Here is a 17,169-nt window from a genome sequence, read left to right as displayed (position 1 = left end):
GGCTTAACGAAACCGGACCTCAACTGCGGTTATGCATCAAAATCGTCTAGAGGAAGTACGAAATCGCAATTTTAGTGTTGCAACAGTCAGAAGAAGACTTCGTTCTTCTTGACTATCTTCTCGGGTAATGGCTAGAGGACCGCCACTTCACCGGGTGCCTCGAGTTGCACGACTAGCTTTTGCTCGACAATACGCGCATTGGGGAATTAACGATTGGAGCAAAGTGTTTTTCTCAGATGAATCCCGTTTCTGCCCAACTGGATACGATGGACGTGTAAGAGTTTGGAGGAGAACCGGTGAACGATTTTCACAAACTAGCATTGCTCCAAGAATGCCATTTGGTGGAGGCTCGGTCATGGCTTGGGGAGGTACATCTTCCGACTTCCACACAGAATTACCCTTCATCGAAAATGGGTCCCTAACTGCACGAAGGTACATTACGGATATTCCGGAAAAACATGTTATGGCCAACATGGCAGGGCTTGGAGAAAACGCCGTTTTTATGCAGGACAACGTGCGACGGCACGTTGCCAGGATCAGTATGTAATACTTGGACGAAGTTGGAATTACGAGGGTACCCTGGCCAGCTAGGTCTCCGGACCTGAATCCCATCGAACATCTCTAGGACGATTTGAAAAAATGTATTCAAACCCATACACCTCCTCCTAACAACGCACAGGAGCTTAAGGATCTGTTAGTGAGAGAGTGGAATAACATACCACAACATGTCATCCGGAGAAAAATTGAGAGTATGCCCCGTCGTCTGCAAGAGGTTATTAGAGCAAGGGGAGGCAATACACGATATTGGTCATTGAAATTTCACTGATTTTTTACCACGTTCTGTATTTTCCATTTTTTTTTCGTATGTCTGTTTTATCAACAATTTGATTTGTTTTCTGTTTTTTTCAATAAATACAATAAAAAACCATTTTTTTTTTCTTTCAAAACAAACATTGATGACAAATAAAAAATACATTAGCCAAAAAAAAAGGTAATTACTGCACCAGAGGCAAAAATATTTAAGAAACTTGAAATTTTCAAGATGACCCGGATTTTATGATCGCGAGTGTATGTTTAATTCTATAAATGTATGGGCAGTCTTGTAAGTTTGGTGGTCCATATTTACCAATAGATTTTAACACTGCTAAGGAGTCAGACAAAATTATAATATGGGCAAAATCAACTTCAGCTACATATAATAAAGCTTCATATATTGCAAAAGTCTCTGCTGTATAAATCGAAGTCTCCGGGTACAGTTTGAGTTTCTTTTCTATATGTCCCGATGGTATAAAAAAGGCGCATCTGGTTCCATCTGGAGATTTAGACGCATCTGTATATATAGCTATTGCCTCTTTGTAGTGGCTCGTTATAGATAGAACAATGTTTTTATTTAAATATATGTTTTTACTATAATTTGGTACAATAATATCTGTATGTAAAAAGAAAGAAGAGTAGTTTTTGAATATGTAGTTCGTTCTACCTATATTTCTTAAAAGTGCTATATTTTGATTATACGCTTCGCAAAGTAAGGGAGATTTCTTTTTTTGCCTATATTTATTTGTCAGGTCATGGCAATTTTAAGTCACCATCTTTTCGTATAGAGATGAGTTGAGTGAGTATACTTTCATTAAATATTTATTGGACAAAAAACTGTGTCTTATATTTAAAGGAGGAAGAGATTTAATTTAACATCATAGGTACAACAGTGGCGGAGATTTTCTAAAATAAAATATTCCACATTGTTTGGGTTTTACCTTTAAACATTTACCAAACATAATATATCAATTTATTTCGTTTCTTGTCTTAAATGTTATAGTCATTTTAATCAACAAATGGTATAAGTACGTAATCTCTACAAGTACATAATATTTAGAATTTCCAAAAAGGAGAGGGTCAATTTATAAGCCCTCAATTTCTTTAATGACTTGACTATGAGTTCTGTGTTCAAGAGACATGGACTCACCCTAGAAACAAAAATAAGGCTCCATAAATGTTATGTGTATTCAGTGCTTCTGTACGGAGTAGAAACGTGGACATTGAAGGCGAAAACTCTATCAAAACTTCAAGCTTTTGAGCTATGGTCATACAGAAAGATCCTGAAGATACCATGGACAGACAAAATCACCAATGAAGAAGTACTGCGAAGGATGAACACAACTGCGAATTTGGTCAACATCGTGAAGAGCCGTAAGCTGCAGTACTTGGGACATATGAGAAACCAAGGCAGATACGAGCTACTTCAATGCATTTTGCAAGGTAAAATTGAAGGAAAAAGGGCCCCAGGACGAAGAATATCCTGGCTTGCTAACCTGAGAGGATGGTATAGAAAGACCTCAACACAACTATTTCACAGGCACCCTAAGAAGAAGAACTTTCTTTAAAAGGATTAAAATTTCCAAGCAGAACTTGTTTTGCAAATTGTGAATTATTTTAGTTAAGATTAATAGGTTGTGTTTGTAAAGTCCTGTGATTATAACACGCAGACTTGTTAGTTCTATAATAAAAAACGATATTTATAAGTGAACTTGTGTAGTAACAATGTCTTCTGCTTCTACTTCTACTTTTACTGCTGTAAAATTAAAATTTCATTTAAACGTGCCAACAAAAACTTTAATGTACATGATGCTCTTGTACATGAACATTCTACAATTACTGTTGGGGGCAAGTGTTCAGAAATGACCGGAGTTGGAGAAGCAACTATTTATAGACATTTAAAGCAACGAAAGAGTGGAAGTATTACAGAAACACCTAAAACGCCAACAGGAAGAAAACCCATTTATATAGTCGATACTGTGAAACAATCGATTAGAAGAAAAGTTCATTCACTTTATTTACAAAAAAAGATTTCTGCTTTGAATAAACTTTTAGTAGACATTAATGAAGACGAATCTTTGACAAACATTAAAAGAGATAAATGGTGGAAAACTTTACGTGAATTAGGATTAAGAATAACAACAGAAAATCTGAGCTCATAGAGGAAGCACAAATTATTTGTTGGAGGAAGCAATATTTAAGGGAAATTCGAAAATTGAAGAGAAAGAGCAAAAATATTTTTATTTAGATGAAACTCGGATAAATGAAGGGAATTTTGTAAAAAAAGTTTGGCAAGATAAACTGGTTACCAATGCTCGTCAGACATTTATAGAAGGGTTATCTACAGGCTTATTTCCAAATGGTAAAGGTCGCCGTTTAATGATCACTCATATTGGAGGAGAAAAAGGATTTGTCGATGGAGGCGTGCTAGATTTTATTTCAAATTCTACGAACGACTACCATGAAGAAATTACTGCTGATGTTTTTGAGGAATAATTCAGTTAAATGATAGATTAAGTACCAAACAATTCCGTAATAGTCATAGACAATGTCAGTTACCAACCAAGATTAAAGAAATCGTTACCAACCACCCAATGGAGAAAGCAAGAAGTGTTGGATTGGCTAACAACCAATCCAAGATAATAAGCAAGTATTCCAAGATAATAAACAATCCAAGAGTAATAGTAATGCCAGCAGAAGGTTTACTCAAAAAAGAGTTATTCCAGCAAACAATATTCACCAAAATTTAAGAAGTAAAGTGTAGATGAAATAGCAAAAGAACATTGTTCACACGGTTGAAGTGTTGCGATTACCTCATCACTGTGAACTTAACCCCATAGAACTACTCTGAGCTCTAATCTCTCAAAAAAGGGATATGCCGCGAGAAATAATACAACATTTAAACTTCAAGGTGTTCGTTAACTATTATCTGACTTCTCCTCCTCGCTATCACAGACTTTGTCAAAAATGTGGGGCTATATAAAAAAACCTTGTGTACCAAAAGCATCCAACAACGCCAGATGATATGAAAAATAGAATAAGAGAAGCTATTAATAATATTCACTTACAATTGTTAAGAACTGTGTCTCGGTCATTTAAATATCGGTTCAAATCTGCATAGATATCGGAGGTGGACATTTTGAACATTTACTTTAGACTTATTTCTCTTAAGATCAAATTAATTGTTACATTCATTGCATATTGTTACGATAAATATCATGGCCTAAAATAACTGTAAATATATTATGACTAATTCTGTTTTGTTGTAGAAATTTCGGCGAAGGATCTAGACCCAAATTATGATGAATCATCCGATTCGAGGTGTCCAGGTAGACCGAAATAAAACCGGTCTGAGCTTCTGGGGAGATCGCCGCCGTTCTCGAATAACAGGACTTCATATATAATAACGGAACTGTAATTGAAGGGGATCAGTTAATTTTGAAGAAGACGCTCTCGCGATTTTAATTGTTACGTTCGCCTAAAATAAATTATGTATTCTTAGTCGTTAATAAACTTAAATAAATTATTGTGCTTTTTAATAAATTAAAATAAGAACCTTTTAATAAAGACATTATAAATTAAATAAAGACATTATAAATTAAATAAAGACATAGCAGTTAAATAAATTTCATTACAATATTATTATAGTTTGTATAATTCGTATTGGTTATTTATTGACTAAAAATAATTTTGTTATATTATTAGGCAAGATTAAGCTATTTCTACTTACAAAAGTGAAGGTATTCCCAAAATTTGAAGAAAACTAAAAATATCCCGGAAAGTAATGAGTTTAGGTAGGTATATGAAATGCTTCATCCTGAATTTTTAATTATTGTTTCTGTTAAACTTAGTTTGAAATATAGAAGATATTGTTTATCTTGTTATGTAAAAAAAATAATGATTTAGGTTTTCCTTCTTTATATACAGGGTGTTTAAATCATAGCGATTTCGAAATAAAAATGGTCATAATTCGTTAAACACCCTATATAGTAGTGTGAAACTTCATATGGTAAGAACAGATATTATGAGAGGAATGTAAATATGAGAAAATATACAGGGTGTCCTCCATACAACTTTGTATGTTTGATTTACCACACAGTTATTGATCACCCTGTAGAATTCGTCATATTTTCCAAGCCTGGAGAATATCATTGTTTACGTTTTTTCTAAATAACTTTTTTTATATATTCTGTACCATAATGTAATTATCGACCAATGTCTCACTATAAAAAAATTACTCTGTATATGTTTACTTTTACAAAAAAATTACTCTGTATATATTGAGGTAGTGGATTATTTTTTCAAATGAGAATAGGGATCGTATGCTAGCTTATTTGAAAGGTTATTTAATCCTCTATTAAGTGATAAAAACATTCATGTCTATACAGGGGAGCCAAAAAAATTAGTTTTTGAACTAAATTAATTTTCACAAGAAGTATGTACCTATGTAGTTAATTTAATAAAAAATTCGTTTTGCTACTGTCAGAACTCAAAAATTGTTCATATATAACAAATAAAAATTGCTTTTCACTTAAATTAAATATTCAACTTGCCATCAACCTGCGTGTTATGGCTCATTTCTGAAGTTACATTACGAATTTCCAATCTACTTAATTTTATTTTTCAAAACTCGTCTTAACATGTGCCAATATCACAGTAATAAGTGAATTAACTTTTTACAGGGTTCTTAAGAAGAAGAAAATGGAAATATATCACTTCCTAGAAAATTAACAGGAAGAAAACCTCTATTGAAGAATTAAAAATTTGTGAAGTGTTAAGCGAGAACGACTTCGGCCTAATTCAAATGTCCTAGTTTGAATTGTTGATACTTTTACTTATTTATGTTTGAACATAATATGTACAATACAAACAGTATACTACACGAGTATCGCACGTATTATTTACATAATTATGTTTTTATTGACCCAATTATATATACAGTGAGGAGCAAAATTATGACGATTTTTATTTGTACATTATGATTTTTTGTCACATATATGATGCGTAATCGATGAGTTTTTAAACGAGAATAGGGATAGTGAGCTAAGTTCATTTGTAAGGTTATTCTAGTAACAAAAACATTAACAGAATTATTTATACACGCTGGCCAAAACTATTTAGTATTTGAATAAATTAATTTACAGAACAAATACAATTTATTTAAAAAGGTTCTGAAACTGTTTTCTTGTAGAAAATATTTAAGTATATAAACATCCATTGTTGATTTGGAGAAGTCAACTATAGCAACCTTATACAACTACTTACTGCAAGGTATTGGATTGGATAATAAAGACATAAGAACCTGTGCTAGCAGCAAACAGCAAGACCAGAATTCCTAACAACCTGCCAAAACACATACCTATTAATAAATGTGTACTCTGTTCTCGTCTATATTGTTTAATTTGGATATAACGAAGATGCTGTGTAGAGCCCTTTTGGTAGTCGCATTGTTTGTTTTTTCTTCCTTAATATATTCGGTATATCCTCCCCTTTCCTATCTTAGAAGCTTCGCGCTAGTCTACTGCACCGCCTACTGTACCATCTACCTTTTTTTTCTATCTAAATATATTTGTTATATCACCTTTTCATTTGATATATTGCATGTTATGATTCGATCAGTTGTTTATTTTGGACTCAGCCAGAGACCTTCTTTAGGTAAATAAGTGAAAATGTGTCTTTTATTTAATCTATTTTTATCCATAATGCCCTATATCTTGTATGTAACTATAAGTTCATTAATAATAAAGATACTGTGTAGTGCCCTTTTGGAAGTCGCCTTGTTTGTTGTGTCTATCTTAATATATTCGTTATAGCCTTTCCTTATATGTCTTTTCTGTCTCAATATATCTGATCTCCCTCCTCCTTTCCAATGATGTATTATACTTCACGATCCAACTAACTATTCTACCCCCACCACAAAACGCTCAAAAGATATTTTGCTTAATAAAAATCTTACCTTACAGTAACCCATATTTTTAGCAATTTTGTGAAAAAATTACCTATGAAGTAGTAAAATTTTAGAGTAAGGATATTTGAATCATCAATTTGTAGAATGAATTTGCAATAAAGCAATATTGTTTCAAGAACAAAAGATTATTGAGATATCAGTTATTAATCATTTTTCATGTAATAAAAGGCCTACTTCGGGATGTAATTTAAAATGTTTATTTGTCAGCGCATATTATTTGTTCGAAAATGTAAAGTTTTATTAACGATTATTTTACCTAGGTTAAAAAAAATTTAAAATATGCCAAAAATTGTGTTATAAAGGGATAGCAATATAATGGGTATAAATATAAATATAAAATTATGTATGTTCTTGTATTAAAAAATTATAAACAATGCTAAAATCCGTTAATATTTATATAAATGTGCGCTTTTTAAACATAAATTTAATTGTACAGGGTGGTTTACGCAAGCCTAGCATGGTCCTTAAGCATTATTTTTAATGGAACACCCTGTATATTTTTAAAATCTGCTTAACAACCTTATTTCAACGAACTCTATCCTGTAGAGTCTATTATGAATAATACAGGATGAAATTTGAAATTATTAAGTGTGGAAACCATTTATTGAATAAAATTGTTGGTTTTATTATTTTAGAATATATTAAAAAACGCTGGGACACATCATCTTTTAAATTTAAATGGGCGCTTTTTGGACATAAATTTAAATATACACGGTAATTCTTACACTAGTCTAGCATCTTTATTTTTAATGTAATAACACCCTGTATAATTTAAGGAGCTGCATAACCACCTGATCTCAAAAAAGTATACTGTGTAGGTTCTATTATGAATAATATTAGGAGAAATTTTTAAGTTATATATTTTATAATTTTAATAATAATTTATCACACTTTAAATACTGTTTTTTTTATATGCTATGAATTTTATAAACTAAGTATCAATATATTAGATTTTATATTTAATTTCGTGACAAAATTATACATAATTTCAAACTTTCACCCTGTAATATTCATAATAGACCCTACTATAGTTCGTTGAAATAAGGTTGTTAAGGAGCTTTTAAAAATATCGAAGTATACAGGGTGGTCCATTAAAAATAAAGCTTATGAACTATGCTAGGTTTGCGTGAATCACCCTGTACATTTAAATTTATGTTTAGAAAGCGCACATTTATATATTAAAATCGACAGGTCTCAGCGTTTCGACGGGCCTCAGCGTCTTTTAAAATTTGTTAAAAGGACAAATAATTTTATTCCAGAAGTGGTTTCGACCCTGTATATGTACCTATCCTTATTTTAAAAAAATATAAAAAAACGCTGAGACCCGCCAACTTTTAAATATAAATGTGCACTTTTTAACATAAATTTAAATGTACAGGGTGATTCATGTACGTTTAGCATAGTCCATAATCTTTATTTTCAATGAAACACCCTGTATATTTTTACATATTTAAAAGCTCCTTCACAACCTAACCTTAACAAATATATTATGCAAGGTCTATTATGAATGGTACAGGGTGACGTTTTGAAATTTTGCAGTGTGGAAACCACTTGTGGAATAAAATTGTTTGTGTCCTTATTTTAAAATATAAAAAAAGCTGAGACCTGTTAACTTTTAAATTTAAATAGGCACATTTTAAAAATAAATTAAAATGTACAGGGTGATTCATGTAAGTTTAGCATAGTCCATAATCTTTATTTTCAGTGAAACACCCTGTATATTTTTACATTTTTAAAAGCTCCTTCACAACCTAACCTTAACGAATATATTATGCAAGGCCTATTATGAATAGTATAGGGTGAAGTTTTAAAATTTTGCAGTGTGGAAACCACTTATGGAATAAAATTGTTTGTGTCCTTATTTTAAAATATAAAAAAAGCTGAGACCCGTTAACTTTTAAATTTAAATAGGCACATTTTAAAAATAAATTTAAATGTACAGGGTGGTTCATGTAAGTTTAGCATAGTCCATAATCTTTATTTTCAATGAAACACCCTGTATATTTTTATATTTTTAACAGCTCCTTCGCAAACTTAATCTTAACAAGCTATATTAAGCAAGGCCTATTATGAATAGTACAGGGTGAAGTTTTGAAATTTTGCAGTGTGGAAACCACTTATGGCATAAAGTTGATTGTATCTTTATTGTAAAATATAAAAAACGCTGAGACCCGTTAACTTTTAAATTTAAATGTGCACTTTTAAACATAAATATGTACACGGTGATTCACGCAAGTTTAGCATCATCTTTATTTTTATTGAGACACTCTGTATATTCTTATGTTTTTAAAAGCTACTAACAACGTGATCTTAAACAACTATATTATGTAGGCTCTATTATAAAAAATACAAGGTCAAATTTTGAAATTAACAGTTAATTAGCTAGCTAATAGTTAGCTATTAATTAATATTAATAGTTCACCACACTTCAAATAATGATATACATATATCATATCAGATATTGTCTAAACTGAAAATGAAATATATTGAGTTTTGTATTTAATTCCTTGACCAAAACTATACATAAAAATTTCAACTTGTATTATTCATAATAGACACTACAGAGTCTATACTAAAATTACAATTAAGATGCACTAGAAATAAACAAATGTAGACAGGTTAAATGTTACAAGGAGTGCCCTCAAAGGATTTACAAAGTTTATACATTGTAAATCATTATTCGGAAGTATTCCTCGTCTTCAAGACATTCAAGTGTCTTGGTTTGTTTATTTCTAGTGCATCTTGATTGTGATTTTAGTATAGTTAGTTGTTATCAGATTGTTAAGTAGCTTTCAAATACATATAAATATATTCAATAAAAAAAAATGATGTACTATGCTAGACTTGCGTGAATCGCCCTGTACATTTTATTAATTATCTAAAATAAAAAAAAAATACTCCATAAGTGGTTTCCACACTGTATAACTTCAAAATTCCAACCGGTATTATTGATAGTAGACCCTACAGGATATAGTTCGTTGATATCTGGGTGTCAAAAAGCTTTTAAAGATATAAAAATATACAGGGGGTTTCATTAAAAATAAAGATTATGGACTATTCTAGACTTGCGTGAATCACCCTGTACACTTAAACTTGTTTACATATTTAAAAAGCTCACATTCATATTTCAAAGTAGACGGGTCTGGGTGTTTTTTATATTCTTTGAAAATAAGGACAAATAATTTTGTTCCATAAATGTACACACACTGTATAAACATAAATGATAACTGGAAACAGAATATTATTCACAATTATCAGTAATTTATACGTTGTTTATTGTTTTCTAGATTACGCATGACTAATTACGAAGCCAGAATGATTAAATAACTGTATTGCGCAGCTTAGCGCGATAAATTAACTGTACTGTAAGTACAACTGATAATATATTGGACTGCGCAGTAGAATTGTAATTAGATAGTCTCTTACACAATTAGACGAGGTTACCAAATAAAAAAAGCAGTCTTATAATTAAAATATGTTTCTTGTCGATTAGCTTTAGTATCTGATAAGCATTTATCATGAAATTAATCACACAATCCTACGATGTTGCGCAAAAATAGATGCAAAAGCCAGAAATTAAAAAAAAAAACACGTAATATTTGCTATTTACAATTACCAATACTTACATTCGATTACACAATAAACTATACCATATTGTATTTTGTGATGCTGCAATAAAAAGTTGTTTATAGTTACGAAGATATTTCTTCTTCCTGCGTATAAGATATGATAATATTGCAGCACTTAATACAATTTATTACAAGCTCGATACATGAAATTAGAAAATTAGCGACAAATATAAAATATGGCAACACTGCATTATACCGACGTAATGTTTTATGTTTCGGATAAGAATTGAAATATCAAAAATTTGTTTGAACAGGAATATTCTTTTGCGGCCTTATGGTAATAAGGCTAGAAGTACACCTTGCATACGTGTACTTTTCAATAACCAATAGATAGTTTTGTGACAGTAGTTGCCTTATAGAACCCATTTGACTGATTTTAGTTAAAGTTTCTACAATTACACTTCGAATGTCTAAACAATAATGACAAATGGAATATATGGCAACACGGCGTAAAGTTGACGTCATACTATTACATTCTAACAGGAGATATGGCAACACCGCTGAGAATGACGAAATCTTTCACCGCTATAACTTAGCTGAAGTGCCAAACTGCCAATATAAAAAAAGCAAAGTGTAAATCCATAAATGCGCATGATTTTAACAATTAGCTACTTCCTACTTACGTAAATTTATATTTTTCTGAAATAATCTAGCTAATGCATGCTCTTAAAAAATGTTAAATACGAACTAATAGAATAATACAGAAAATATATAAAAAAAGTTACATACTTCAACTCCAGTTGTCAACAATATTAACTCCTTCATGTGTTTATGTCCTACTCCATCACAGTTAAACACTAAAACTAGTTCCTTTTGTGACAAACAAAGTCTGCATTCACCTGTGCTGGTATCCATAATCGATTTTATTCACTAAAATATAATTTTGTCTAAACTCCCGAGCTAGTTCACTATAAACATAACCTATTTCCTGTTTCTAAACCAACACTGTATTTCGAACAAGATGGCTACGAATTACGGCGCGGACAATATAGCTTCTCCCTCTCCACAAAGAAAAAAGGAGGGATACAGATAATTTATTTTAGTACAATGCGCAATGGCGTAGAATGCATGCACACTCGTTCACTCACGAACTGAAAGCTCGGTAGTTTTCGCGGACCGTTGAGGTCAACGATTTCTATTTTTATCCCAGGCCCAGGTACCTGTTTTTACACTTCGCTGTTACCTGCTGGCTGCACAAAGGTTGAATGTTGAATTTCTACTGACTGGCTACCAATTTCAAAGCGGACGGTTTTTAAGGAACTGGTTTATGGTTTATTGTTTATTTGACATTGAAGTTAACATTCAGACTCGTATGACGAGTAAGAAAAATAATGAAGAATTGATGTAATAGTGATACTGGCGGTCAACAACTCTTAAGATACTTAAATGTACTTTTTTTTTAATTTTACCAGTTCGATACTCGGTAGGAGCCAGACAAATTTGGTATTTATAAAGTCAGTTGAAACACCCAAAAAACTGGTTGCCGACAAACATTAAAAGAATAATATTTATCATATTACCAGACATGGGCGCATCATTTATTTTTATATTCAAATATAGATTAACGAAGAACAGAATAAGGACAATTTTAATTTACTTAAAACTGTCATAAAGTACACAAGTGTATAAAAAAGTTTTTAACATATCATATGTAGCAACAAAAATAATTTATATATAATGGCAATAGGCCATATTGACAGTATAATGATTTAAAACAGTTATTATACTTGGTAAAATAATAAACATTTTAGCTGTACAACACTGGCATGCATCAACAGCGTTTCTTATCTTATTGAAGCGAACCTTCAAGTAGACTGTTTAAATATTGGTGATTTTGAATAACATATCAATGTCCAATATTTATTTGATGGGATGTATCTTTCATTCTCTCTTTCTTCTATCTCTTTCCTACGAAGTACGGAGGAAACATTGATGCGTGTTATTTATACTTTAACTTGATTACCGGTAAATGTAATCTCGTCGGAGTGAAATGTTTCAACTGACTTTAGAAATACCAAAATATTCGTAATACAATTCTGCACTTTTGTAATTAAATTGTGTGATTGGAGTGGAGGATATATAAATAAACAAAATAAAAGCAGAAATAATTTTAAAAAAATTTTATATTTAACTCGCAATATCTCAGCTCGATTTAACTATTTCGATTTATTATTTTAACACAATATACTATGCTCGTCGGATAATTTTTCTAATTAAAAATATGGGTAACAAATGTTCGAATCTTACTTTTTAACCAATTCTACAGTAAAATATAATATTAAATGAAGTTTTCAGGATTCCAAATTTAATTATTAAAAAGTAAGGCCTACTTAGCGACAGTGGCGGCTCGTGGCTTGAGAGACAAGGTCGGCAAGGTATTTTTTGTCTCCTCAGATAGGTATACCGTCTAATAAAGACTTAAATCATCATAGGAGATTTTTTGTTTTCTTGTTTTTTGTTTTTTTTTCCTATAAATTTAGAAACTAAACATGTTTATAAAATAACTCTAGTCTACGTTGTTTGGAAGTAGCAAAATGGGTTATAACGTCATCGTAAAATTTATTAGAGTTTTGGAGAGATTTTAAAAGTTTTTTTTCTATTGACATTTGAGACAAGACATCTTCCGAAAATATTTGGATCAGCATATAAAACTTTTAATTCATTTTCTAATTTTATTTTATTAAAAAATGATGGATAATTTTTAATTAACCTGTCTAATAAATATCTTGGAAAATCTTTGGCGTAACTTTTAAATTTTGAATCGTCAAAGAGGTCAAAAATTTGCAAATCTTCAAAATTCGAAAAACGAGTATCTATTTGCATAATAATAGTATCCAAAATTTCAAAATATACTCGTTTTTCGAGATCTGTTTCTGTGTCATGCCTTTGTCTTTTTTTGGGGGGTTCGGAAATATCAAGAGTCCAAAACTTCACTGCGTATATACTGGAAATTACTATCATTACGAAAATCTCTGAAATTTTGCACCAGTCTTGTTATTCTATTTTTGGAATGAATAATGTCAGTTAACTGATTTTGAACAACATTGAATATCAAATCGGTTTGGGTAAACACTTTCTTAAAAATATTTAAAAGTATGTTAAAAGAGTAATAATTTAATAAAGTTTTCAAACCGATTGCTTTACGGATCGAGATATCATCACTTTCAAAATCGTCGCATTCAATAATAAAATCAGAAACTTCCAAAAGCTGTTCACGAAAATCTGCTACAGTGAAAACTAACCGAGATTTAAAATTCCATCGCGTCTGACAAACTGTTGGCATTTTTTTTTTTTTTTCGAAACAAACCGTTCTAAAACATTAGTCCGTTTAGGTGAGCTTGAGAAAAATGAAGCAAATCCGCTTAAACTGGCAAAAAAAAAAGACGACATTCTTTAATTTTTTTACATGTATCCTGCAAAACTAAATTCATTCTATGCGCATGACAGTGAGTAAATAAAGCTTGCGGTGCAATAGTTTTAACTTTTGCCTGGAGGCCATTTAATTCACCAGACATCACGGCAGCGCCGTCATAAGTTTGCCCTAAGAATTTATTTTTGATATCAAAAAATTTTAATCTGTCCTTTAAAACACCAAAAATATATTCTGCCTTATGGCTTTTACTCACGTCTGTAAAACCTAAAAACCTCTCATATATATTACCACGTAACGCGTATCCAACAACAATTGATAATAATTGTGAATGACATGATATGTCGGTAGTTTCATCTACTTCTAGAAAAGCAAATGGTTTCCTGAATCTCAGATTCAATAACGTTACTCAAAATGTAACTAATTGATTCTATTAATTCATTCTGGATTGTTTTAGATACACCGCTAAATGTCTTCGAATCAGAAAGTAAATTAGAAAATTCCAAATCGTATTTCTTAAACATTTTTATTAGTTCTCTATAATTACCTTGATTTAACGAATGCTCCGATTAATCGTGTCCCCTAAAAGATAATTTCTGACAACTTAAAAAATTACAATATCAATTAAACAACATAAAACTGCGTGATTATTTTTTACAATTTCGTTATGTTTAATAGCATTTTCACGTTGGGCATTATCTAATGAAACATAGATATTTTGTTTTCCAAATAAATCTAATTTAATCTGGCTGTAAGTATGATCTTTCGAAATATCATGTTTATATAAAGCCCTAAATAATTCCTTTAAATTATCGTAACCATATTCACACCACGGATTTTGATGTTTGCCCCTATTTGTCGAAAATAAAATGCAAGGCCAACAGAAAAGTTTGTTTTTTATTTCACTCCCGGTAAGCCATGAGTACTTGCTGTACCAATTATCTGAAAATGATCTATTACTTCCCTTACCCGCACTAATATTTATAAGCTGGGACATTTTAGGCAAAGGATGCCCCTTATTTTTAATAACAATTTGTTCTTCGTATGGAATATATGAAAACCCATTATGCAAAATATAATTTACAATATCAGATTTACCAATACTTACAGTTTCTCCCATGGCTTGCATTTTTTAGGTTAATTTACCTGAATTTGTTTACACTTTAATTTAAAAAAAATCTTCTAATATGTCAAACCCTTTAACCTTTAACTATTTACTGCAGACGTAACGTATCACTTTAGAAAATAAAAATAAATCACAGAAAGAAAGGCTAGTTCGTGCACTGAATATCACTTCACTTTACTACTTACGTTCTTATATGAAATAACATTTCATCCAGCGCTCGCAATGTACAGTTCGCGACCAATAATCACCAATCCAAATGAAGCATCGGCAAATTTAATTTTGCCGTACTTGGTAATTAAGTTCATATGGAAAGAAATGTATGTTTGGTTGCTAATCAACTAATATTCCGTTGATTTTTACAAGTAAATCGTCAAGGTTGGGATCGGCTCGCCGAAAACGCAGAACGTGCCTTTTTAAGAATTCACAGGCGGATGGATGTATTCGATATCGGATCATCAATTTAAAAAGTGTCTACGCAGGGATCACTTAACGCTCAGATTGGACGAATTCTTTTAAAAACCATGAATAAAATTTAGTCTGGTCGAATTGGTCGAATTCTTTTAAAAACAATGAATACAATTTAGTCTTTATTATCTCATTATCTCACAGATATTTTTTTATTTCACAAAAACAAATGACATCAACTGATTACCTGCCACAATTAATTATTGAAATATTGATTAAATTAAATATTAAAAAAATCTATAATATCTATAAAGGTGTGGGTCGGCACTGCCGACCCTGCCACCCTGACCGGCCGCCACTGCTTAGCGATGTTTATCTGACACGCGAGTAGCGCACAACCTCCTTTAGGATTTAGGGCCCCCGCATACTATCGATTTATCCACGACCAAACAGTTTAGTGGCGGTATTGCGATTTGTTCTCGACTAAACTATTTAGTTATGTATATTTTATGTAGGGCTGTAGGGTGCGCATACAGTTGATAGTTGCATTAGAGTTTTCTGTGTGTGATCTTGTATAACAAAAAATGTACTTGCTTGTGCATTACTGTACATTGAAGATAATGAAAAAAGAAAGAGACAATTCTGTGTATAGTCGACACGTAATTTCGTGAGAAAATTTATAGGAACCAGAGGAGTAAAATACTACTAAAATGGCAACACTGTTAGAGTTACCACTACTTTATTGAACAGTAGCGTAGATATCTAATTTTTAATTAAATAAAAGTTTTTATTTAAGAAAAAGTTTCATTTTCTATAAAGTTTAAATAAAAAATATTGGTGTTGTTAACTTCTGTACTATATCTAGGAAGTGATAACACTAATCGACTCGGCTAAATAGAACTTATTGTAAAATAACAATACCTATAAAAAATTGTTAATAAAAGTAATTATCACATACAATTAAATAAATTTTTTATGTACAAGTATTTTAGTATACAAACGTTTTAATAACACAACTGCTCATAAGTTTTAAAACTTATGATCACATTTTATCCCTGATAACTTAGTTATTGTAATAAAAAAAATAAAGAATTAATTTTTTAAATTATATACAGCGTATTCTATTAACAACTTTGGTTTGACACCGTGTGAGAGAAGACTTAGTATCTCAATAATTTAAAAATGGGTAATAGGTCTAAAACTTTTATGAACATCTTTTATATATATCTAGCAGGTATTTTATAATAACCTAACCTGTACTTTGATTATTTTAAATTAAATTATGTTGTATGTTTTTGTTCTATTATGAAGTGTATTTGTACTCTATTTTCAAAGATATATAAGCAAAACGAGAATTTGTACAATTACAATAAAAATAAAGGTTTCAACTAACACCTAGTTGGAAATAAGAACTTAATAATCTACTCATAATCACTGTTATCACTAGTATCAGTTGTATCTTCTATATGTATAGTTCATTTGGTTAATGCTGGTAAATATTTAACATAGTCATTTTCCACTGCGATTACATGTTTGATTACACTTTTCCAGTTGGTTGCTGTGATCTTTGTGACTTCTCTTCTAATTAACTGGAGAGCAGTAGACAAAAATTTAGGAGCCACGTTTCTTCTTCTTCTATTACCTTTAAGTTGTGTCCATATTAACTCTATTGGGTTCAATTTACAATCGTAAGGAGGAAGTAATTGTAATACTGGGCATACCAAGCACGGTATGCCCATTACTGCGAGTACAGTTATCAACAACATATTCCTTCTGGTACTGTCTACTGTCAACAACCTCCAACAATTCCTTTTTACTATATGATGCCTCAAAGTACAAATCTTTCTCAAACAAATTC

The 17,169-nt window shown here is 31.0% G+C and overlaps 1 protein-coding gene across 2 annotated transcripts in view; it reads right to left on the bottom strand.

Annotated features, from left to right (window-relative positions):
• The window catches only part of LOC140447534 (uncharacterized), a 67,620-nt gene extending 55,833 nt beyond the window's left edge, over nucleotides 1–11,787 (bottom strand). The window contains exon 1 of one of the 2 annotated variants that reach the window (XM_072540237.1): nucleotides 11,140–11,787. In XM_072540237.1, coding sequence (XP_072396338.1) covers nucleotides 11,140–11,265 — 126 coding nt within the window. In that variant the 5' untranslated portion in view covers nucleotides 11,266–11,787. The remainder of the gene's footprint in view (nucleotides 1–11,139) is intronic. The other variant, XM_072540235.1, reaches the window with a different exon arrangement.
• Nucleotides 11,788–17,169: the final 5,382 nt, after the last annotated feature.

Source organism: Diabrotica undecimpunctata, chromosome 8 (genome assembly GCF_040954645.1).
Source record: "Diabrotica undecimpunctata isolate CICGRU chromosome 8, icDiaUnde3, whole genome shotgun sequence".
NCBI lineage: Eukaryota > Metazoa > Arthropoda > Insecta > Coleoptera > Chrysomelidae > Diabrotica > Diabrotica undecimpunctata.
This window is presented reverse-complemented; position numbering and strand designations above follow the sequence as displayed.